Genomic DNA, 24546 nt, shown 5'->3' on the forward strand with positions numbered 1-24546 from the left:
ACTGACAAAGAAATGATCAGTCTATAATTTTAATGATAGGTTTATTTTAACAGTGAGAGATAGAATAACAACAAAAGAATAAAAAAAAAACTGCATTTCAAAAAAAATTATAAATTGATTTGCGTTTTAATGAGTGAAATAAGTATTTGATCCCCTATCAGCCAGCCAGATTTCTGGCTCCCAGGTGTCTTTTATACAGGTAACAAACTGAGATTAGGAACGCTCTCTTAAAAGGAGTGCTCCTAATCTGAGCCTGTTATCTGTATAAAAGATACCTGTCCACAAAAGCAATCAATCAATCAATCAATCAATCAATCAATCAGATTCCAAACTCTCCACCATGGCCAAGACCAAAGAGCTGTCCAAGGATGTCAGGGACAAGATTGTAGACCTACACAAGGCTGGAATGGGCTACAAGACTATCACCAAGCAGCTTGGTGAGAAGGTGACAACAGTTGGCGTGATTATTCCATAAATGGAAGAAACACAAAATAACTGTCAATCTCCCTCGTTCTGGGGCTCCATGCAAGAGCTCACCTTGTGGAGTTGTAATGATCATGAGAACAGAACTATAAGGGAGGATCTTGTCAATGATCTCAAGGCAGCTGGGAACATAGTCATCAAGAAAACAATTAGTAACACACTACGCCGTGAAGGACTGAAATCCTGCAGCGCCCGCAAGGTCCCCCTGCTCAAGAAAGCACATGTACAGGCCCATCTGAAGTTTGCCAATGAACATCTGAATGATTCAGAGGAGAACTGGGTGAAAGTGTTGTGGTCAGATGAGACCAAAATGGAGCTGTTTGGCATCAACTCAACTCGCTATGTTTGGAGGAGGAGGAATGCTACCTATCACCCCAAGAACATCATCCCCACCATCAAACATGGAGGTGGAAACATTACAGTTTGGGGATGTTTTTCTGTTAAGGGGACAGGACGATTTCGCTGCATCAAAGGGACAATGGACCGTCAAATCTTGGGGGAGAACCTCTTTCTCTCAGCCAGGGCATGGAAAATGGGTCATGGATGGGTATTCCAGCATGGCAATGACCCAAAACACACGGCCAAAGCAACAAAGGAGTGGCTCAAGAAGAAGCACATCAAGGTCCTGGAGTGGCCTAGCCAGTCTCCAGACCTTAATCCCATGGAAAATCTGTGGAGGGAGCTGAAGGTTCGAGCTGCCAAACATCAGCCTTGAAACCTTAATGACTTGGAAAGGATCTGCGAAGAGGGGTAGGACAAAATCCCTCCTGAGATGTGGGCAAACCTGGTAGCCAACTACAGGAAACATCTGACCTCTGTGATCGCCAACAAGGGTTTTGCCACCAAGTACTAAGTCATGACTAAATTTGCAAAGGGGTCAAATACTTATTTCACTCATTAAAATGCAAATCAATTCATAACTTTTTTGAAATGCGTTTTTCTGGATATTTTTGTTGTTATTCTGTCTCTCACTGTTAAAATAAACCTATCATTAAAATTATAGACTGATCGTTTCTTTGTTCAGTGGGTAAATGTACAAAATCAGCAGGGAATCAAATACTTTTTCCCCTCACTATATTCATTTACTTCTCTCAGTCTATACCTCTAACATGGTAAATGTAATGGATCTATATTGGCGCAATTAATACCAGGATTCAACCCTTTACTATATTCAGAGAATGACTCGGTGACCTTGGCTCAACCATTATGGAAGATGTGCTTTGAAGCTGAGAGCCCAATCCTCTGTTAAAGCGGGAGTAGACAACCTGTAGTACTCAAGGTATTGTTGAATTTCAACTGTCAGCAGCCCTCACCAATGGTGAGCAAAGGTGAAGGATGATGGAAAAGTTCCCAGCCAAAGAAAAAAGTTTCATTCTACTGACCAGAAAAGATTCTATATCAGTGGTTCTCAACCTTTTTAATGCCGCAACCCCCAACCGGTCGTAAGTCGAGGACTACTCAACCGGTCGTAAGTGAGGACTACTCAACTGGTGCAGCACCGTTTGCAGAATGGGACTTTTGGCGGGCTCAGCAGGGCAGAGACAGCCTGGACAATTCCTATTGGCTTTTGAAAGCCAATAGAATTAGACTCTATTCAAGAGAGTCTATTCTATTGGCTTTCAAAAGCCAATAGAATAAAAGGGAGTAGCACAGCTAAGGAAAAGGGGGAAAAAATGGTGGACTGCATTGTTTGGCGACCCCCGTGAAATGGTCGTTCGACCCCAAATGGGGTCCTGACCCACAGGTTGAGAACCACTGCTCTATATACATCTACCCTCCTCACGTTATTTCTACCCAGGGTAATGGAGGTGCAAGGTATCCCTTATAGTTTCTTTAAACGAAAAAAAAGTTCTGTAGGCAATCCTCTGAGTTACGTCCAACCCATCAGCTTCCTGGACAAGCTTAACAACCCCTTCCAATTGGTTAAATACAAACATTTTTAATGAAAAGAAAAAAGAAGGAATATTCATAAATTTAGATATAGACTCCTTCAATTGTGAAAAGCTGGAGAGCTTCATAAATCAGGGCTGAGAAAACTTCACTATGCTAGAATTGCCTTCCCGGGCCTAGAGATAACTCCCAGCTCACTTTGTAGAGTCAATGAGATTATTTAATTAGATTTAAATTTCAAATCCAAAGCAACTTAAGAGCAACTCACAACAACATAATACAAACACAAAATATAATGTAATAATATCAGCAAGTATATAGACAACTCATTAAATCCACAGAGAGGATGGAAGGGAGAGAGGGAGAGGGGGAGAGAGAGAGTGGCATATAAAAAAAAATCTAACATGTAGATCACATTCAGCCATATAGCGGGGGCTGCCCTCTCTGATATAAATTAAAAAAATAAGAGAGGAAATGAATAGAGTAATTTGGAAGTGGGTACACTCTATTTCAAGGGATACTTCATTATAACTATGGGAACGACCTAAAAAAAATCTTGGAATCAGGAATTTAACTGTGCTGTCTCTCCGACAGTCAGAAAAACCTGTCCCCTTAAAGTTAATGGGGATTTGCTGCCAATTGAAATGTGCACGATAAAAGATCACAGCCCAGTGCATGTCTGATTGTCATGTACTTACCAAAGCCAGGAATTCTAATACCTCTCTCCTCCCGTCCTCCAATTACACTAAAATTCACAGTGTAGTTGGGTTTGGGTTGTGTGCCCAACTTGGCTTGTTCCGGAGGTTTGGGCTGGGGTGAAGGTTGCCATGAAGTGCTGGTGGTTTGTGGCTTGCTTGTTTGCCACTGAGCCCCCGCTGATTTTTGAGTTGACTTGGAAGCAAAACTGCCAGCTGGGAATCCTCCACTAGATGTTCCTAGATAAGAAACAATTGGACATTTTAATAATCTAAATTATGTCTCTAGTCAGAAGGGAAACTTTTCCAAGGGCTCCTCTATTGCAACGTTAGTAGGGTGATCTTAAATATAATTCAAAAGCAGCACCCTGAGCCAAAACCCTTAGTACAAAGTATGACAGGATCTTTCAATAGTCCAAGCTGCAAAATCAGTGATGGCCAAGTACTGCTATGCTATGTAGGTAGTCCTCAACTTACAGCCGCAGCTGTAAGCCCAACATTCCTGTTGCTAAGTGAGACAGCTATTTTGCCCCATTTTATGACCTTTCTTGTCACAGTTGTTAAGTGAATCGCCACAACTGTTAAGTTAGTAACACGGTTGTTAAGTGAATCTGGCTTCCCCACTGACGCTGCTTGTCGGAAGGTTGCCAAAGGGGAGGATCACATGATCCTGAAGCCCTGCAACCATCATAAATATGAACTAGTTGCTAAGTGTCCAAATTTTGATCACGTGACTAGGGCAGAGGTCCCCAACCTTTTGGGCACCAGGGACTGGTTCCGTGGAGAGAGGTTTTTCCGTGGACCCGGAGGGGGCATGGTTTTGTGTGCTGCCTGCATCCCACAGATGGGGGCTTGTTTGTGTGGACCGGTTGCTGGCATGCTGCGGCCCGGTACCAGTCCACGGAAAGGGGGTTGGGGACCCCTGAACTAGGGGGATTCTGTAATGTGAAAAACAGTTACAAGTCACTTTTTTCAGTGCTGCTGTAACTTCGAAGAATCACTAAATGAATGGCTGTAAGAACCACCTGTGGTCTAAGCTAGCTTTGAGAAACACAACATAAAGGCCTGCAGTACCTCTTAGTGTTGGTCTTTAAACCTACGTTAAATGGTGGAGAGCATATAAACCTTCTTTCTGTGAGAGGGAAGGGAAGGGACTAGTAACCAAGGCTGTTGAAATAACCTCCATATTTAAAGAAGAGGACAAAACAAGAAGGCCAGATGCTTGAGGAGCTCAAACTGGGAGAAGCTACTGACATCACATCTGTTGGTGTAAATAACCTCCAACACCACTAGCAACCCCCAAAAGAAATTGAACAAAAATCATGGCACACTCCAAAATGCACGGCCACATTTGAGAAAATGCAAGTTGCCTGAATACAACAGAACAAAGGAAAGGTATTCGTTTTCCAAAATAAAGGATGACTTGTTACTGGCAACAGATTTTTGTAAGTGAGGGTTGCACATGCATATATTTAAAATACTTAGCACATTTAGAAGTAGGGCTAGCCAAATTGGGTATTCTTTCAATGTTTTGGACTACAGCTTCATCAACCTCAACCAGCATGGCCAATGACAAGGGAATGTGAGAGCTGCTGTTCAAAACACCTGGAAAAAGCCAGTCTCCTACCCTGAGGGAATACTAATCCTCATACTAGTATTACATTTTTATTACTTTTTCTCAGAAAGGGGAAAATGCGCGAAGAGAACAACAGCCTAATAACAAAGCCATCAGGAGTCCTGTGCTGAGTTGGCAGTATACAAATGTAATAACTAGTGAGTAAGTAAAGATTAAATTAAATGGTGCAAAAAAAGCTTCCTGTGCAAGAATTGTTCATCTAATAATCCAGCCCCGATTCTTCGGACTGTCAGAGTTAATTGGAGAGGCCACTCTTTTTGTATCTCCTGGAGGGGTTCCAAATCCTTCTTGAAATATGACAAGAGGAGGATGGAAAAGAGAAAGGGAACCTCACCGGGAAGTAATTCCAACCTGCAGATTATTACCCACAGGCCATGCAGGTAGTCCTCAAACTTACAACAGTTCATCTAGTGACCGTTCAAAGTGACGTACGACTGTTTTGCACACTTTGAAGCGTTGCAGCATCCCCACGGTTACTGTACATGATCAAAAATAAAACGCTTGGCAACTGACTCGTGTTTATGGCGGTTGCAGTGTCCCAGGGTCATGTGATCACCTTTTGTGACCTTCTGACCAGCAACGTCAACGAGGAAATCAGGTTTACTTAACCACCATGTTACTAACTTAACAACTGCAGTGATTCACTTAACAACTGTTGCAAGAAAGGTCATGAAATGGGGCAAAACTCACTTAACAAATGTCTTGCTTAGCAATATAGATTTTGGGCTCAACTGTGGTAGTAAGTCGAGGACTACCTGTCCACAGTTGATTTTGTTGCCCTTTTAGAGACTCCGGAGTAAGTCAGCCTGCATAGTTTCATAGAGGACGCCAGAGGGCTTTCATCCAATTACTTTTCAAATACTCTGTTTCACCTGGCAAGTAGGGCACAATGACAGGTCAGGCTGCTCTCTCTTCTAACTCAATTTCAGTCTGTCCCACCGGTCTGTCAGATTGACCCTCTCCATACATTTTGCACAAATTCCAGTTCAAAAGGTGGACCAGATTCAACTCTGCAATTTCTGAAATTAAAGGGCAAGGTGGGGCCTCCAAGGAGCGGCAAACGATCAAAAACAACAGCACTGACTTATTTCACAGAGCCTGGGCGAACTCCTCTGGAAGAGAATGGAAGGCTACAAACAGTAGCAGCAAGGGACTGAACTCCCTGTAAGTCAAATGGAAAACTACCCTAAAAATAAAAAATGAGTGATGAGTAATGACTACGGCCGTTCATTACTTATACCGACACTTACCTGGAAGGCCACTTCTCAAGTTTGCCAGGTCAGCAAAAGGGTCCGAATTCTGCGATTTTGCTTGACTGGAGGAATGACCCAAGGAGCCACTTGCTGGCCCTCCTGTTGTGAAAGCTGGGCCTGAATAGTAGTAAATACAAATATTCGGTATTATTATTTTTTTAACAGCAACTATTCATTTTGGGGCCTGTTTGATATCTTTTCCAACCACAGCCAGCATTCACTGGCTTTTCCACAGTCCCCCAGTCTGCATGCATGTTTGGATTGTTGCCATATTGTAATCTATGTTAATATGCAGTTATCAGATTGAATATATTAGTGGATGCTTAGTGTACAAATACACATGCAGAGAAAGAAGGGGAGGGGGGAGAGAGAGACTGACTGACTTGTGCTATGATTTTGTGGAAAGGTGCAAAGTGGCAAATAAGAGAGATGAAGCAAGCCACAAAACCAAAAGAATCTTTCTAGTAGATGGCAGCATGTCCAAAAACATCAGAACAAAGGCTTTTATAAAGACAGAATGAGATAATCAAAACAAGGTGCAGTTTTCCCAACAACAGATAGCTTCCACGTGTAAATATATGGGAAAAGTATTGTACTGGTATTGGCCAAATTTTGTTGCAAATTAGATAAGTGTATGGAAACTGCTGTCCTTCAAGCAATCACTTGGCTGTGAGGTGCCATCTTCATCCTTATGAAACTTAAAAAACATAATCTCAGTTACCAGCTGAAACTGGTACATAGGAATGCATGTACGTGTGTGTGGGTGAAGCTTTTTAATTCAGAAAGTTAATGTGCATTTATTTCTGTGTGTCCCAATTCTTTGGATAACTAAGAACAACAAGACCAGAATTGTTATTAGGACTCCTTTTTGTGAAAAGACAATTCCCCCAAAAACCCCAGGTAGAATCCGGAAGCAGAAACACTCTTTAATATTATAGGATCCATTAATCCATGACTGCTGTGGAAGCAGTTTTGGTAGCAGATTAAGTGATATAATTGGCGAAAATCAACCATGTTTTTATAACGCAGGAGAAGGGAAAATACAAATCAGAGTAAAGCATCTCAGTTCAGAAAGAACCTTGCTCATGCAACTTTGACTGACATTGAACAAATCCGATTGGCGCGTTGGATTAATTTGTTTCCTTACATCAAGGGATTAACTGAGATGCTTTACAAGGGTGATTGCTCCGTTTATTCCTTAGGATGCAGGTAGGGAAGCTGTATAAACCAATGTCTTTTACTGACTGTGTGTGATATCTATTCTTTGATTCATTTCATTCTAATTTCCTTTAATGACCAAAATAAGATGTCATGTTTCATCTCTGATTTCCCTGCCTGCTGTTGTTTTATCCTGAAATTGCAGCAGCAGTTTAAAAAAAAACCCTCCATCGTCTTCTATTAAGACCACAGTAAGGAAAAAGTGCCAGAAAACAAATTTGGCAGGACATAAGATACCGACTAAGGTAGCCAACTGACCCGGCCTGCTTAGGCCTGAAACTTTCCCCATCCCCATATAATGAAGTTTCACTTTCAGTCCTAAAACACATACAACTCTAGGTCAGGGGTTCTCAACCTTGGCAACTTTAAGACTTGTGGACTTCAACTCCCAGAATTCCTCAGCCAGCTTTGCTGGCTGAGGAATTCTGGGAGTTGAAGTCCACAAGTCTTAAAGTTGCCAAGGTTGAGAACCCCTGCTCTAGGTGAAGGCTGTTGCCAATTCTCCTTTATTACGCAACCACCATTTAGGCCTGAACATATTCTAAAAATTGCAGCAAAATGGAATGGTAGCAATTGCCAATGTTAAAGCTTGCTGTCCCTTGCTATCGCTTTTCAAAAACAAAAGCCAAAAGCCAAGGGTTTCTTGCAGGGATATTTTAAAGACACTGCATTATAAAGCTGTCAGGTCTCTCCAGCGCTATCTCGTGGTCCTATTAGTTTTTGCCTGCTTGCTTTTGGTGGCTAAAAATACAAGCGACAGCCCCCATACCATACCTTCCAAAGTTGATTTCTTGGGTGCTGTTGGGACAGTGGTATCAGTCCAAGAATCCCAACCCCCTAAAAGGTCTGGCTGGCTTGCTGAGGAAGTTATTTTAGGTGGCTCTGGGGCCAAATTGCCTAGAAGGACACAATTCAAAATCCACACATTAGAGTAAAAGCGTGCGCCCCCCCCCAAAAAATGCATAAACTTAACATCCTGCAGATGAAAATACAGTTAGAACGCTGGATTTTTCTCCTTTAGATTTGAACTCAACTGGCACAGTTGCTCTCCATCTATTTGTACCGGTGCTGAGAACTCCCCTAACATATGGTGAACAGCAACAGATAACTTTCCTAATGATATCTGATTCCAGTTTAACATATGCATGGAGGAAAAGATTAGCTGGGATCCTCCAAAGCCCATGCAGCAAAATATCATCTCTGAATAAGGACATGAAGCAGAGATTTCCCCCATCCCAAAGCACATACATTTATCTGCTTGCCTCCAAAGTTCACAAACCAGGTTAAATCAAACGACTGTATTGGCACTAATTGCTATATCAAACAGGATAGTGAATTATGAATAAAGAAGCATGAACAGGAGAGGGATAGGGATAGGGAACCAAAAAAGGGGAGGGGGAGGGGGGCATGTGTCTTCATACAGTGCTTATAAGCATCCAGGAGAAATATGACAAAATCTGAATTATATTATCCCTGAACTAATCTAGCAGGGTTCTTTAGTTATTAAAACAGTAACCCTGAAAATAAGGAAGCCGCGCCTCACTAGCATCCCAGTGGCACGTTTCTCAAACTCAGCAACGTTAGGAATTCCCATTATTCCCCAGAATTCCAGGAGTTGAAGTCCAGGCGTCTTAAAGCAGCTGAGGTTGAGAAACCCTGTTCTAAGCAGAAGATTGCGCTTTAGAAACTGTACTGTAGATATGGGAATTGACAGTTACACATTAATTACGGTATTTCTTTATATATTCATCTATGCTTGGCTTTAAAAAAAATAATAAATCCCTGTTTGTGTTGGATTTTATCAAAACACTAATTAGCCATGCCAATGAGTATTCAAAAGCTTTGCTATTTATAATCTCCCAGAAAGGTTCACTGCATTGTAAAATAGATAAATAAAAAACGCAGTTAGGTGTTCAAGGGATTTAGGCTATTACCCACCAAAATCAGGATATTTACTGTATGTTAAAACAAACCATAGTATCACTTTAGCAGTTATGCTAATAAATGTTATAATGCTATTCAACAGTGCTATTTTGATACGAGAATATTAAATTAGAAGTAGACAATCTGGTGCGATACACATACTGTATAATCATCCAGCTCATGGTGAGATTAGTCCAAAATAGCTAGCTTGCCTTCCCTCTGTATTAAATCACGGTCTTTTAGAATGCAGACCTAAATATACCCATAAAATAGGGTATGGTATATTTAGGTCTGCATTCTAAAAGACCATGTTTGTCTCATAAAAGTTTTCTGAATGTCAAAGAAAGGATTTTTTTTTGTTCATTTCTGAGTAGGTATTAAAATAGCAATGCTCCTTGATGTTACCAGTTTAAATTTCTATCTGAATATCTGAAACCTTAGAATATCTTATCAAATTATTTTTGATAAGGAGCTTAAGCGTTCCCAAATTACCAGAAGTAAAGCTTTGTTAAGGCCTTAGCGGAGCCTTATCATCACTATGAACACCGCCTAGCCCAACTTTATCCTGTGCAGCATACCACATATACACCCTCCCCAAATAGAGTTAGCTATAATTTCCAGAAGTCCTGCATATCTGGAATATGTATGGCAAGATGGGGAAAGTTTCAACAAGAAGTAGACATTGTCATAGTGTCCCCATATCACGCTCAATACTAGGTTTCTTCAACTTAGTTCTTTGCCATAATTATGGCTGGGAACAAGAGTTCTCAGTCCTTCATTCGAGGAACTGGGAAAGAAAGAGGCAGAGAGAATCAAAATGGTATCCAATACAATTGGATCCACACTGGCTGGGTTTTTCAAGGGTAGTACTTAGCAGTCAAACCAAGAGCACAAAAACATATTTCATGGGGAAAGGTGGATATTTCATATTATCAGACATTGCATGGCTTTCACCCCATTATCTTTTTGTAAAAAAAAAAAAAAAACTTGGAAAGTGCAGGGTTTCAGACTTGATCCCCCCAAAAGTTGCTTTGGAACACGCTGAGCAGAACTAGCACTTGTCTGCCACAAAATAGCTCTATTTTTTTTTCCTGGAATTAAATCACCTTTTAGAAAGTCGATTTGAAGTGCTCCACAGTTGTAAAAGATTACAGTGCAATCTCAGTATAATCGATTTGTCAACTGAAGCATCCTACATAGAATCCACATGTCTAATACATAAAAACTCCTGCTCACAATAACAGTTAAAATTCCTGCTAAACTAGCATAGTTCAAATATTTTATAAAGCACTTGTAAAAGATGTAAAGTGGTTGGTGTAGTACTTAAGGCACCAGGCTAGAAATGGTGTGGCCATGAGTTCTAGTCCTGCCTTAGACTCAAAGCCAGCTGGATGACCTTGGGCCAGTCACTCTCTCTCACCCCTAGGAAGGAAATAAGAAAATTTCAGGAATTTGTCCAGGGAGTGTCCAGGGGTTAAAAACTGACTCAAAGACACAAATAAAAGTATATATAATGCAACTGCCATATGTTGTTAACACAGGCAGGTATCAGATTCTACAAAAAAACCACACATGATGTCTACATTAGCCTCAACTGTCAAATGTCTAGTTGCTACTGTACAAACATATGTCTTCTCAACTCAGAAGATCCTTTAATTCTGTAACTAAAAATGACAAACAAGATTTCCTCAAAATAAGATACAGGTTTGGCATGACATCGGATTTAAGCTCACCTCAGATCCATGTTTAACATCTCTTAATTAGCCAGAAAAGTCATCAGAATTCAATTGCAGAGCTGCCTGCTTGCATTTATCACTGTCATCGGCTGACTCTTAAGCCACTTCTACACATCGCAGGGCCTCTCCTCTCCTTTTAGAAGTTTCACTATCAAGATCTTTCCTAAAACTTTTCCAAGTGAAACAGGCAGGTTCACAAAGGTCTTGCTTTGAAAATCTAACTTCTACCATTTCAACGCAGACTGAATTAAGCAAACCAAAAAGATGCGGCCAATTTCTCAGTCAAGTAGAACAATATAGTTGAGAACAAAAAGAGGCTTTGTCAGTCAGTGACAGAAGCAACAGTTTTGCACCCAAGTTCAATATGCACAACTGTCTGATTTAAGGATCATAGATTCTGTTTGACATTTGGAAGTCTTCCAACTTAAAACAAATGTATAAATATATACTCTTTTTAAAGAGAATACTGGGAATATACTGCAGGTCAAGTAAAGAAATTTGTAAAATTAAAGCTAGAGGCATCTTATAGGGCCGTGGTGGCGAACCTATGGCATGCGTGCCATAGGGAGCACGCAGAGACCTCTCTGTGGGCATGCGCACCGTCGCCCCAGTCCTAGGCCTTCAGCTAGGTTTTATAAAACCTTTTTGCTTTAGGCCTCCACTGCCATGTGCAAAAAAAAAAAAAGTGTTCAATCAATCAATCAATTTCAACTTCTCCCGGGGAAAAAAAAGATCTCGCAAAGTTGGGATTGATTGATTGAACTTTTTAGTCCCACCCAGTCTGCCATTACCACCACAGCCACGCCCACCCAATGGACCACACCCACCCAGTGGGCCACACCACCCAATGGGCCACGCTCACCCGGCACCCGATGATACATAAGTGGGTTTTGGGTTGCAGTTTGGGCACTCGGTCTCTAAAAGGTTCGCTATCACTGTTATAGGAAATACTTTGCTCTCATTGCTGTAATGGAAGTTTGAATGTAAATTCATTCTAGTTTAGAGTTGCATCAACTTTTGGTTTTATACCACCCTCATTTTTGGCATTTTTTCAATTAAGCAATTGCTTAAATTCTCTCATCTCCTCAGTAAACTAGGAAGCCACATGGGGCTGGCAGCTAATGGAGGAGCCTAAGAGTAGCAATCTCAGTGACCACAGGGCACTGTGACAACTGTAAGGAAGTTTGAGCTCCAAGTCAAGCAGCCCTCTCCAGTCCAGTGGATATATTGGACTAAAAAAACCCTTTATTTTGTATCAGCATGAATAACAGCTACAGTGTCACAAAGTTATGCACAATAAAAGAACTATAGTTGAAGTATAAGAGGTTTTTATTGCGACTGTTCTACTGTAAACAGGCAAGTCCTGCCTGGCAAAAAAAAAAAACACACTAGGTCTTATTTTGAATTTTTCAGTTCTACAATTACCAGCATCCTATTCAGGTCAATTAGACTATTAAGTCAAGGTCTCTGCATGTTCCACTTTTCTCAATTTAACACTCAAACGTTTAGTACTGACTTTTAATAGTACTGATTTGCATTAAAAACGCAAATGGCTTTTTGGTTGGGCTGGATTAGTGTTTTCAATTTACCTTCCAAAGTTAGCATAAACCAGATCTACTGCCATTCTCAGATTTCATATCCAGAAGGCCTTAGTTTACTCTGAGTATGAAACTGGGGGGAAATTATTCTGGATCAGTGTTTCTCAACCTTTTCTTCACCACACACCCCCTTTAAATATCTTTTGTGGTCAGGGACCAGGGCCAGGGACCCCCAAGACTTAATTCTTCAAGCCTTAGTGGACCCCCTGTGACAACATTGTGTTCCCCCAGGGGTCTACAGGCCACAGATGGAGAACCACTGCTCTGGATATTAAATGATTATCAGAGCCAAAGTCAGACAAAGGATAAATCTTCATAAGTAGGTGCATTGCATATATGATAGACCAGCATTCCCAGTATTTCCAGCCAGGTTGGCTGGCAATTTTAAAAGTTTACTTCAAGAAATCTAAGTTATGAAAGCCTATGTCAACCTGGGGACAGCTTCAAAAGTAAGATAAGAAAACAGTCCTTAATTCATTCCATGAAAAAGACGACTGTATTGAAAATTATTTTTATTTCCTTATATGCTTCTGTCCAAGGTTTTTGTGAAAGTTATTTCACCATTAAAATGAAATGTTTTGTAACATTTATTTAGACCAGTGGTTCTCAACCTTTTTAATGCCGCGGCCCCCCAACCGGTCGTAAGTCGAGGACTACTCAACCGGTCGTAAGTCGAGGACTACTCAACTGGTGCAGCACTGTTTGCAGAATGGGACTTTTGGCGGGCTCAGCAGGGCAGAGACAGCCTGGACAATTCCTATTGGCTTTTGAAAGCCAATAGAATTAGACTCTATTCAAGATTGTATACTCTCAAAATTGTATAAGACCTTCAGTTACAGATTAACAGGAAAATTCTTTGTTGTATAACTCTGTTCTTGTATAGTATTCCCATGTGCCATTTTTTGCAGGTGGAAAATCCCCGTTCATCAATTTATGCAGGTATGTATGTAATACCCATTTAAATGTAATGGACATTTGACTTTATTGTTCTTTCTTTTTCCCCCTCTTGGCTATTACACTGAAGATTTGCTATAAATAACCAGGCAGAAGGCGCCTGCTATTTTAATAGAAATGGAGATGGTTTCTTTTAAAACAAACAAATAAATAAATAATCGTGCATGTAGATTGGATAATTAAAAAAAAAACTGAGAGCTACAAAAGTTGAAATTATTATATTGGTTACACAAGAATTCACTAAGGTCAAAAGGCCATTGTCCAACCTGGTCTTATAGCAAGCCTAACTAAATCCCTCCAACAGATGACACAATCATTTTAGAAAAGCTCTCTGCGTCTTTATCCAAAGCATGGAGCAGATGTGCTATTAAGCTGGCAAGAGAGATCTTTTCCGGATTCTACAAAATGTTATTTATAGATTTAATCAGGAGAGGAACCAGAATAACAATTGCATGTGTTGCCACCTCAGTTCAGACTTAATAAAAAAAGGGCAATTAGACTTTCTGTGTTTGCTTTTCTTCTTCAGTCTATTCAGACAGACACCCATCCATTGAGAGCTACTCCTACGTACACTTATAGAAACTGAATGTTTTTACACACAAGACACTTTTACATACAAAAGATTGTTGTGAACTAGCCAAGAAAAAGGAAAAGATCTTTCTATTAGCCCACTCACTACTTGATGCAAATGAGCAATAACTACAAAGATGGTTCATTGCTTACTAGTGCATGTTCTTTTCTCAATTATATTTTAGAATGAAAAAGGACCATAAACTTTTTCAGACAAATAAATGCGCTGGAAAGTTGAACTACATTAAGATCCGAGTTTATTGTGTTGTTGCCAACATGGAAATAAAGGATATAGAATCACAACCAACACAGATGTCTACACCTATTTCTCTAGCACTTATTTTTTTTCTTTACAAATAAATGGAGGAAGGTAACTCTCTAGATACTTAACACTGAGAATAAATTTATATTATAATACAGTGAGCTGTTTGTTATTCATTTAGTCTGTCTTCTTTTTAGACTCCAGAGAATTTGAACTCAAATGAGCTACTGAGTATAATTAATACTTTGTATCCCCGGCTCGCATAGATTAGATATCCAACCTAACAGAAATAAACTGTACTCATATTATTTTTCTGTAGGCTGCCTCTTACATCCCTAAAACGGTTTTAACCCAAGCCTAAGTAACAGTAATATAATGTAGTTGCACACTATTTTAGGCTGTATTAATGTACATTTTTGAAAAATGGAAGAATTCCATACCGGTCAGCTATCATCTCAAATGTTACATCTAATTCTATGCACCATATTTTTAAAAAGTTTGAAACAAATTCGAATGAAGTAAAGAAGCGCAATGGGAATGATAAGAGGACCAGAAATTAGATCTGACAAGGAGAGATTGAGAGAAGTGGTAATAGAAAGTCTTGAAAAGAGAACTCAGAAAGCAATGATCCAAGATTCATCAAATACCTGATGAGATTATCATGCAGATGGTAACCAAGATAATATTTCCCTGTATCAGCATGGAGCAATGTCCTATTGTGCAGAACATGGAATAATTATTGTAAATTAAAGGACAGTGTAGTAAGAAATGGAATCTGTTACCTAAGGAAGTAATGTGGTCTTCTCCACTTAACATATGTAAACAATGTACAGACATACTGGATAGACGCGATGGTTTAATTTGGATTCATGCACTGAATAAGGGAATTGGATCAATGCCTTCCTAAAATGTCTCTTCCAACTCAGTGATTCTATGATTAAAATTTTAGTTGGCTGGGGACAGATGGAAGAGCACCAAGATTTTCAGAAACACAAAATACTTTACAGGAAGTAAACATCAAAGGGTGGGATGGGGGGAACATGCCCACTATCCATAGAATTCTAACTAGCAGTTGAAAAGGGAGAGAAAAAAAAAATCAAGGATAATGAAATATAGTTATCATCCTGGTAGAGGTCAGGATTCCAACTCAGGAACCCTCAACACCACACTCCAGAATTCTTTATTATAGAATTCACCACCATATTCTTAATGTCTAATATGGCACATTTAAATTAGAGAAAGTTACGGGAGACTTTTATCACTCTTCAGAATATCATAAGCAAATTGGTTTAGCTCTAGAGGATGCATCAGCTTTAAGTAGTAATGGTACAAGAAGCTAAAAGCAATAGGCTGGAAAAGATATAAGCTACTAGTATAGTGTTCAAAACAAACCTGCTCCATCTTTTCCAACATCTTATTGGCTACAGAGAAGTTTCATAGCTAACTACCAATCAGGAACCCCTTAAGGATGACTGATGAGGCAAACGCCTTTAGAAATGGGCCTATAAAAAACTTTATAGCATGTCTTTAGTTCTTCCACAGTTTCACTATGGAAAAAGTCGACCACCTGTGATTCCTGAAGCACTTACTAGCCCACCCCACCCCCTTTTTTTGCACGGGTTGTGGAAAGGTTGCCCACTCCTGTTTTTATGGCAAAACGACAGTATTTCTAAGTTATACAAAACAGAACATCGAGAACCATGAAAGCTATTACTTAAAGATGGCACCAACTTTATATTACACCTGACCAGTTGTTATGTGACAGAGAGGATAGATAGCAATAAAGAGAGTTTTGCCTTCCGACAGCTGACTGGACAACAGAGCAAAGTCTTGAGAGCTTTTTTATATTTTAAAAATTTTATACTGTGGGTTGATTTCCCCAATGTAGCTGCCTTTGCATCCCAAAAGAATCTGAAGATAAAAGAAGACTTCAGTTTGCAAAGGGAGTTACAAGTTTATATCGACAACAGAAAGCTTGTTCCATAATGGTGCCATCAAAACGCTTGTTTGACACTAATCCAACTGAACTAGTACGAGTATCAGGTTTCACTCAACAGGCCATGTGATTTTGGGGGAGAAAGGGAAGGAAAGAGAGAAGGAAGGCGGGAGACCAGGTCATACATCCACTTACCCAAGTTAAGGAAGTCTGTGCTAGAGGAAGGAGGCGGTGCACTGTGTGTGGAAGGAAACATAGCAGGTGCAGCTGGTGCATTTGAACTAAGAAAATCACCAAAGAGATCAGGACCGGTAAGAGTTGGACTGTCTGCATTGACTGTGAATGGGTCAAACTGGTCAGCTAAAGATAAAACAAAACACAACATAGCTGGTGTTACTTGAGATGCTTCCAGGAATAAGGCAAACAAAAAGTAAGGTTCTGCTCTGGCAAATATTGCAAGCCTGAGGAAATGCCGACAGAAGGCATGTTAAGGATAAATTCTTTCTAGAAGTTAACACTGAGCTTTACGCACCCTTCGACTACTAGGGCTTAATTACACAACGAAAGGATTTCTAATCATCAGAAAGAGCAGCGGTCTTCTATAATAGTTCCTTAGACAATCTGTATTCGTTCCGCCTCTTAAGTCTCTTGACTCTCAAGAAAGAAAAAACTGCAACCTCTGAAGCATACTAAGTTTTATACTAAAAGAAAGCCTGCCTGGCATGCTGAAATTAGCACAAAACTCATCAGCAGAAGGAAACCTAACAGGGCTTCCTTTACAAAAAAAATAAACCCCAGTGGCCTAGTGACCCAAACGGAAGTAGAAAAGTCAAGTCATACTGTACCGGTCAGAAGGGAAGGCATTATTGATTTTTTTTTTTTTTTTCAAAAGAAGCTACAAAAGGGGAGGAAAGGAAAGAAAAAACAAATGGAAGAGGAGCTTCCAGCCTGAAGGTATTTCACTGCCTAGTGTCAAGAAAAAACTGACTGCAGCGGCTCAAGAACCGGTATTTATATATCCAGCAGGGAACGCCACACTGTGGCCAGCAGGAAATCTGGCAGATGCTCTACCTTGCCACTTAAAGGTTTTAAGAGTCAAGGCTCCTAGAAGCTAAGATTATGGTGATGTTTGTTGGGAACACAAAACAGCAAAGTTGCTCGTTTTAGCAACCCACTCCACTCGCCACTCATCGTTTCAAGCAAAATTAACCTGCTCATCTCCGATCATTTCCATCCCACATCAGCAGCCAAACAGAGCAATAAACAGGGTGTTTTTCATAAACAGCTCTCATACAATCTTGTACCCAAACTATGCCAGCACGGTTGCCCTCATCTGATGTCAAGATATATTACAAGCAATAGCACAATCTGCTTTCTCAAGGGCAAACTTTCCTTTATAACAGACTGAGAGGACAGGATCTCAGCAGGTAAAAACCATACTACAAGGCAGTTGGTAAGCAAGGACTGCCAGTAATGGCTACCATTGATAGTACTCAAGAATAAAGCTAAAACTGATTCCATTATTCTTGGATGATATTAAATTGTAAGTACACACCTCTTAAAATTTAGCTATTAAAGCAAATTTAAACCATTCTTGCTTTCCAGCTCCTGCCTTTATCTTTAAGGTAACAAGATGTACTAACGGTAGGAACAATGGATGGATTAAACAAATGATCGCTACATTAATGATCAGTATAATTTTTTTTTTGACAGATTTTATTTTTCTGGGCTCCAAGATCAACTCAGATGGGGACTGCAGCCAAGAAATTAAAAGACGCTTGCTCCTGGGGAGGAAAGCTATGGCAAATCTAGATAGCATTCTAAAAAGCAGAGACATCACCCTGCCAACAAAAGTGCGTATAGTCCAGGCCATGGTTTTCCCAGTTGCAATGTATGGCTGTGAAGGTTGGACCATAAGAAAGGCTGAACGCCAAAGAATTGAGGCCTTTGAACTATGGTGCTGGAGAAGACTCCTGCGAGTCCCTTGGATCAGTCCTAGAAGAGATCAACCCCAACTGCTCTTTAGAAGGCCAGATCCTGAAGTTGAAACTCAAATACTTTGGCCACCTAATGAGAAGGAAGGACTCACTGGAGAAGGGCCTAATGCTGGGAAAGATTGAGGGCAATAGAAGAAGGGGACGACAGAGAATGAGATGGCTGGATGGAGTCACTGAAGCAGTAGGTGTGAACTTAAATGGACTCCAGAAGATGGTAGAGGACAGGAGGACCTGGAGGAACATTGTCCATGGGGTCGCGATGGGTCGGACACGACTTCGCAATTAACAACAACAACAATAATTTTTTTTGTCTATTCTCTCCTCCTCCATACACCTCCTAACATACTTATATAGGACTTGTTGTGCTATAAACACAAAGGCTAGAACTGTACCATTAAAAGAAAATCAAATTAAAAGAGCTGAGATTTTCAAGATCAAGCGTCTATTGAAACCTTTCATTTTATGCTCTAGAGCAGATTTTTCTTTTTAAAAAACCTGAGCTCTGGGGAGAGACTAATGGGAAAAAAAAAACTCTTCACAAGGTACTGCGGGTGAAACTCTCTACAAGGGACAAAGGCACAGCATAAAAGGCAGGGCTTGTCAGATGACATTTAGAAGCCCCGCCCTCTTAATCACAGATCTGACACAAATGCCAAAATAAACCAAAGGCTGTCTACCCCACTTAACTAGCTCTGCAGGCCAGAATTGTAATGGAAAGGAAGCACGAGGTACCTACCTGTAGAAGAAGAAGGGGCTGCTGTTGAGGAACTGTTGCCCTGGGAATTTGCTGAGGCCTGGGGCTGGCCACCAAAAAAAAAGTCTGCTCCTCCACCCAGGAGGTCTGCAGTTGAATCTTCTGAAATTTCTGGAGTGCTACTAACAAAGAGTCCATTCAGCAAGTCTGCGTTGCTGGAAGAACTCTTCATCTCTGTCGGAGGCTGGAGCAGTTCAGGAGCAGCCTCTGAATCAAGCCCAAGCAAGTCAATGCTACCTTCTTCAGGAGTCTCTTCTGACTGATCAGCTGGTATATCAAAGCCAGCTTCAAAAAAATGCTTGCCATCTTTCTGTTCCAGGAGGTGCATCTCCCTATCCTCAGAAGGTCTAACATCGTCGGGGAAGGTCGAGAATTCCTCGTCGGAAGGTTCATTCTCCTTTTCCTCAACGCACCCAAGACTCTCTTGAGAAAAGGGACCTTCAGGAGCAGTTTCAGATTGTTTTCCTTCTGTTTATTAAAAAAAAAAAAAGAAGTTTATTATATTCATATGCCTTTCTCGGAGGAATTCAAAGCAAAGCATATGGGATTCTCTTCTCTTATCAACATAACAATTCGTCCAAAGGCACCTGCTGAACTCAAATGGCTGGCTTCAGAAGAATATAACTTTATATGTCAACAACCACTTTTCCCATGGGGCGCTTTGGTAAAGCTCCAAGCAGCACTCCTCAAATTGCCATGGCTGCCAAGTCTTAGCACAGCCTTCAGAAATGTGGATTCCAACTCCTAGAATAGGAGTGTGGTGGCTTGCGTGGTTAGGATGCCGGGTTGGAGGTTAGCAAGTCCGTGTTCAAGGCCCAAGTGAGGCCGTGCAGTGGGGTGAGCTCCTGTCCTTTGCTCCAGCTCCTGCCAAGGACATGAAAGGAACTCCCAACTGGGCATCCCCTGGGCAACAATGATGTCACTGGCTAATCCTTTCAACCCAGAAGCGCCTCAGTGCTTCTGACATGAGTGCAAACTCCTAAACTCTCCTAGTTAGCATTATTACTGCCAAGAATTCTGGGGAATTACAGCCCCACATGTTGAGACTGGCCGGTTTGAGGAAGATAGTCTTAGTGCAACTTGACATCAACTCCAGAGACCTCTTTTGCCTCTACAAAAGCTAGAGAAGGAAATGGTCAGACGCGACGAAATGGCCAGCAGCGGAAGTCTCTCCTTCTTGAAAAAGAAACTGAAGTGAGGAGTTTGACCAAGGAGATTGTTGAGAGGAAATGCTTCAGAAAATCATATCCATCATGATCGAGAGGAATCAAGGAAGCAAGCTGTTTGCTTTCCCTATGCAACTATAATGGATGAAGCAAAGCAGGTGTGGTTAAAACAAAAGGCACACTAGAAAGCAGAGCTCTTCCATTAGCTATGTTTAAAGACCAGTTTGGGGTTTTTATGCTGACTTGGTTAGATTTAAGAATAAGGACACTCTCTCTCTCTCTCTCTCTCTCTCTCTCTCTCTCTCTCTCTCTCTCTCTCTCTCTCTCTCTCTCTCTCTCTCTCTTTCTCTCTGTCTCTGTCTTTTCCTCTCTGTCTCTGTCTCTCTCTGTCTTTTCCTCTCTGTCTCTCTCTCTGTCTCTGTTTCCCTCTCTCTCTGTCTCTTTGTCTCTTTCTTTCTCTCTGTCTCTCTCTGTCTTTTCCTCTCTCTCTCTCTTTCCCTCTCTCTCTGTTTCCCTCTCTCTGTCTCTCTGTCTCTCTTTCTCTCTCTCTGTATCTGTCTTTTCCTCTCTCTCTCTCTCTCTCTCTCTCTCTCTCTCTCTCTCTCTCTCTCTCTCTCTCTCCTGCTCCCCCCCCCACTTTCCTGCCTGTCATGGAATTTAGATTATAAGGCTATGGGGAAGGATGAGATCAATCACCCATAATCTGCTCTGAGAACTTTTGAGGCTAAGAGAAGGATAAAAAGAGAGTTTAGAAAAACGAACATAGCTTTTGCTAGTAACAGGTCTTTTTACCTTTACCTTGCCAGTCTAGTGTATGAAAGAAGTTTGCCTCAGCACAGCTGCTCTCTGGAGAGTCTGGCTCGACAGGTGGGCCTTCAGAAGAGGCTTCTGATGTTGATGCCTCTGCCTCGTATTGGGCAGTTGATCCCGGCTGCCTAGGCAGTTCAGGCTTACCTATCAGATGAAAAATAAACATCAAACCCACAGAATATACAAAACATCCTATTTAAGAGATGGGCTCTTTTGTTACTGGCCTCCTCTTTAGTGCTTAAAAAGGGAAAAAAAAATGAAAAAGCTACTCAAGTAGAGAGTGAAAAGGAAGATTATGGAGAATTCAAGCAGGTGGGTTCTTTCTTTTTCTTACCAAATTTCGATAAAATCTCTTGCTGTTCTTCGCGGCTGGAAAAAAGGATCTTGGGATTTAGACCTTTAATGTTCAAGTTATCCCAGGGAGCTCGTTCCATGATGGGCTTATTTCGTGGCTCTACTTCTACTTCTAGATTCACTTGAAACAAGTCAGGATACTTCTCCTGAATATCGCAGGCATCCAGATCATACCTGTATGCAATATTACATTAGTTAGAAGCACTTCTTTTTAAAAGGAAATTGCAGAGGGAAACCTCTTGAAGCAAGATTATAGAGCCCTTAAACAAACTTCACTTGCTTCGATGAGGCTCGCAAAGGCAACCCACCCATAAATTGAGACTTTAACTGTTTCATTCCTCTATAAAAATCCATCGTGACGAAATAGAGGACAAAGAATCTGGCTTCCATAAAATAATAGACCATTTCCCCAACCGTCCCTTAAATGTTGAAGAAAAATCAAGAGTTGTTAATCAGCACTTGACAAGAGCAAAAGTGGGGTGGTCAGGCTCAATGATATTAAAACCACATTGGAAACAAGGAGAAGTCATATGAACTGGAGAAAAGAGCTGCAAATTAGGTCTCAGGATTATTTACTTCCATCCTTAACTCTCCCTGTTATGCATATGAATTTCTCTTATCCGTCTCTGCTTCTGTTTGGCTCATATATCTGGCCAAACCTAGAACAACTCAAATTTTGCTTCGAACTCAGCATTTGGCGTCCATTTCATCTTTACTTTGAAATGATCAGAAGCCATACTGCGTGCCACAATCAGAAACGTGGAGAATCCACGTAGGAAGGCATTTAGAAAGGAGGCTCCTTTGTGGACTGCCACCATCTCCTATCCTTGGATCTCTCAATTCTGGCTCATGTTACATTAGCATTCACACAAGAGTCCAAGATATGGTTGAAGAAGAAAAGCCTGGTGCTCCCCCAGTATTTTGGTCACTTAAGTAGCAATAATGTTGTCCATAAGGTTGCAAAAAGGCTGAAGAATTGTATTGGAGGATGCTATTATTTGAAAAAAACAAATACAACGGTAAGTACAAGAAGTGTTGGGAAGCATTTCCTAGAGAGACGTGATCAACATACTTTGCAAATTTCACAGTAGTCGCATTGCGAGGTACAAATCCTGTATGAAACTGGATCTGGAACATCTTCATTGATGCCATCTTGAAAAGGAACAACAACAACAAAAAAAGGAATAAGACGTGCCAGTGAAACTACATACCCGGAAGACACAAACCATCATCTCGCTACCTTCAGCATTTCATTACATATGTTTTCTGACTGCCATTCTTGTGTTACCATAAAAGGCCTTTGGCCCTGAAACAGTTTATCTTGCATCCCAATGATTTCCTGTGGTCAATAAATTTATTCATAGCATTTGAAGCCAAGCCTCTTTTTTTCTAGGCTCAGGGCAGCGAGAATCAAAGTCAGCCAACTATCTTGGCCGACAAATAAGCTGAATTAGTAACTAAATCTTGTTGTGAATAAATCTCAAGCACTTCAACTACTATAGATGCAGAATCACCTGTATTTTCTGCAACAATCTGCAGAAAATTCGTATTTATGTTTCTCTTGAAATGTTTAATTTTTTTTTAAAAAAATGCTGATCCTCAAAGATTAAACCGCAGCGCTTAACTCTAAAATTTCACTTTAACATTTGACATTTTTCTGCAGCTGTTGTTGGTTAACATAATGTCCAATAATGCTTTTATTTCTACTTATACAACTTCTTTCTTAAAAAAAAAAATAAGTTCAGCTCAAGAAAGCAGCAAAGTGAAAAATGAGGAAATGGTTTCTGATTTATAGAATATTAAAAAGGGGAAAAAAAGTGGTAAGAAAAAAGCTCTACCCTGAAGTGCCCAACAGCATTTTCAGAACTTATGAGCACAGGAGTCCCCATCTTGATGGTTACCTTGGCTTGGAGTCTGCCACCTAAAGTGGACCTGGCATGATATATCACAATGAGGACATCTCCTTGAACGGTGATGCTTAATGGGATGACCGCTTTCCCATCTTCCATTTTGAAATCCCTAAGGAGGACAAGCATAGACGTGATTTTAAGATCTGAATGTAGTCGTAATTCATTCTACCAGTTTATTAGTTCATTGCCTCCCTTTTTAAAGTACCGATGGAGATATTCCAACACAACTGCTCTCCTGCACCTGGACTCATGGGCAATCATGCACGCCATACAAAAGTCAAATACTCCCTAATCCAGTGGTTCTCAGCCTGTGGGTCGGGACCCCATTTGGGGTCGAACGACCATTTCACGGAGGTCACCAAACAACACAGTCCACCATTTTTTTCTCCTTTTCCTTAGCTGTGCTACTCCCTTTTATTCTATTGGCTTTTGAAAGCCAATAGAATAGACTCTCTTGAATAGAGTCTAATTCTATTGGCTTTCAAAAGCCAATAGGAATTGTCCAGGCTGTCTCTGCCCTGCTGAGCCTGCCAAAAGTCCCATTCTGCAAACGGTGCTGCACCAGTTGAGAAGTCCTCGACTTACGACCGGTTGGGGGGTCGCGGCATTAAAAAGGTTGAGAACCACTGCCCTAATCTGATCCTGACTTCTACAGGCATACAAAGTCAAAATTCATTTATTTTAATTTATTAAAAGATATGGTCATAAACTAAAAATGATATAGTTCAGTTTTACTTAAAGCTGAACTATGTGTATGTGTGTGCCTTCAAGTCACACACTATCCAGATTAGTTCCTGCAGTTTTCTTGGCAAGGTTTTTTTTTTTGGGGGGGGGGGGGAAGTGGTTTGCTATTGCTTTCTTCCTAAGGCTAAGAAAGGGGAACTAGCTGACTTCATTCCTTAAGGTGGGATTACAACTCATGGTTTCCTGGTTTCTAGCCTGGTATTTTAACCATTTGCACCAAACTGGCTCTCTAAAAATGTTTAAGGATTGCTCGTATAGTTATAGTATTATAAGCTAAAATTAGTAGAAGCAAATTCATCTTTGTCTACCTACATTTATGACAAAGCTAGACTTTTGGGATGGTCCTGCATGCCTTGAAAATGTAAACAAGGATGAAGATTAGCCATACCCAAAATTTTATTTTGGTGTGGGTCATTAAATAACAGACGTTTCTCTCTCTCAACCCAAAATCAGATCATGACCCGATTTGGGAACTCCCGAATTATATGGCCAATTGTTTCTATGAAAGTCTGGCTAAGTACCTTATGAACTGATCAACAAACCACAAAAACACAAATATTCCTTGCACAAGCATATGTCGGGGGACCCCTGTTCTAAAATTATATATTAATATTTGCAGCAGGTATTCACAACTTCCTGTTACTTACTGACACTGGA

The 24546-nt window shown here is 40.7% G+C and overlaps 1 protein-coding gene across 7 annotated transcripts in view; it reads right to left on the reverse strand.

Annotated features, from left to right (window-relative positions):
• GAK (cyclin G associated kinase) overlaps positions 1-24546 on the reverse strand; it is a 78630-nt gene that overhangs the window by 9139 nt on the left and 44945 nt on the right. For 3 of the 7 annotated variants that reach the window (XM_039359671.1, XM_039359669.1, XM_039359668.1), the window contains 9 exons: positions 23137-23254; positions 22308-22387; positions 21216-21409; positions 20864-21025; positions 18888-19373; positions 16350-16514; positions 7950-8072; positions 5955-6074; positions 3072-3308 (listed from right to left, as the gene is read on the reverse strand). In XM_039359671.1, coding sequence (XP_039215605.1) covers positions 3072-3308; positions 5955-6074; positions 7950-8072; positions 16350-16514; positions 18888-19373; positions 20864-21025; positions 21216-21409; positions 22308-22387; positions 23137-23254 — 1685 coding nt within the window. The remainder of the gene's footprint in view (positions 1-3071; positions 3309-5954; positions 6075-7949; positions 8073-16349; positions 16515-18887; positions 19374-20863; positions 21026-21215; positions 21410-22307; positions 22388-23136; positions 23255-24546) is intronic. The other 4 variants (XM_039359672.1, XM_039359670.1, XM_039359674.1 and 1 more) reach the window with 3 other exon arrangements.

The sequence above is a fragment of the Crotalus tigris genome, unplaced genomic scaffold (assembly GCF_016545835.1).
Source record: "Crotalus tigris isolate CLP2741 ecotype Arizona unplaced genomic scaffold, ASM1654583v1 scf7180000019100.1392032, whole genome shotgun sequence".
In the NCBI taxonomy this organism is placed as follows: Eukaryota; Metazoa; Chordata; class Lepidosauria; order Squamata; family Viperidae; genus Crotalus; species Crotalus tigris.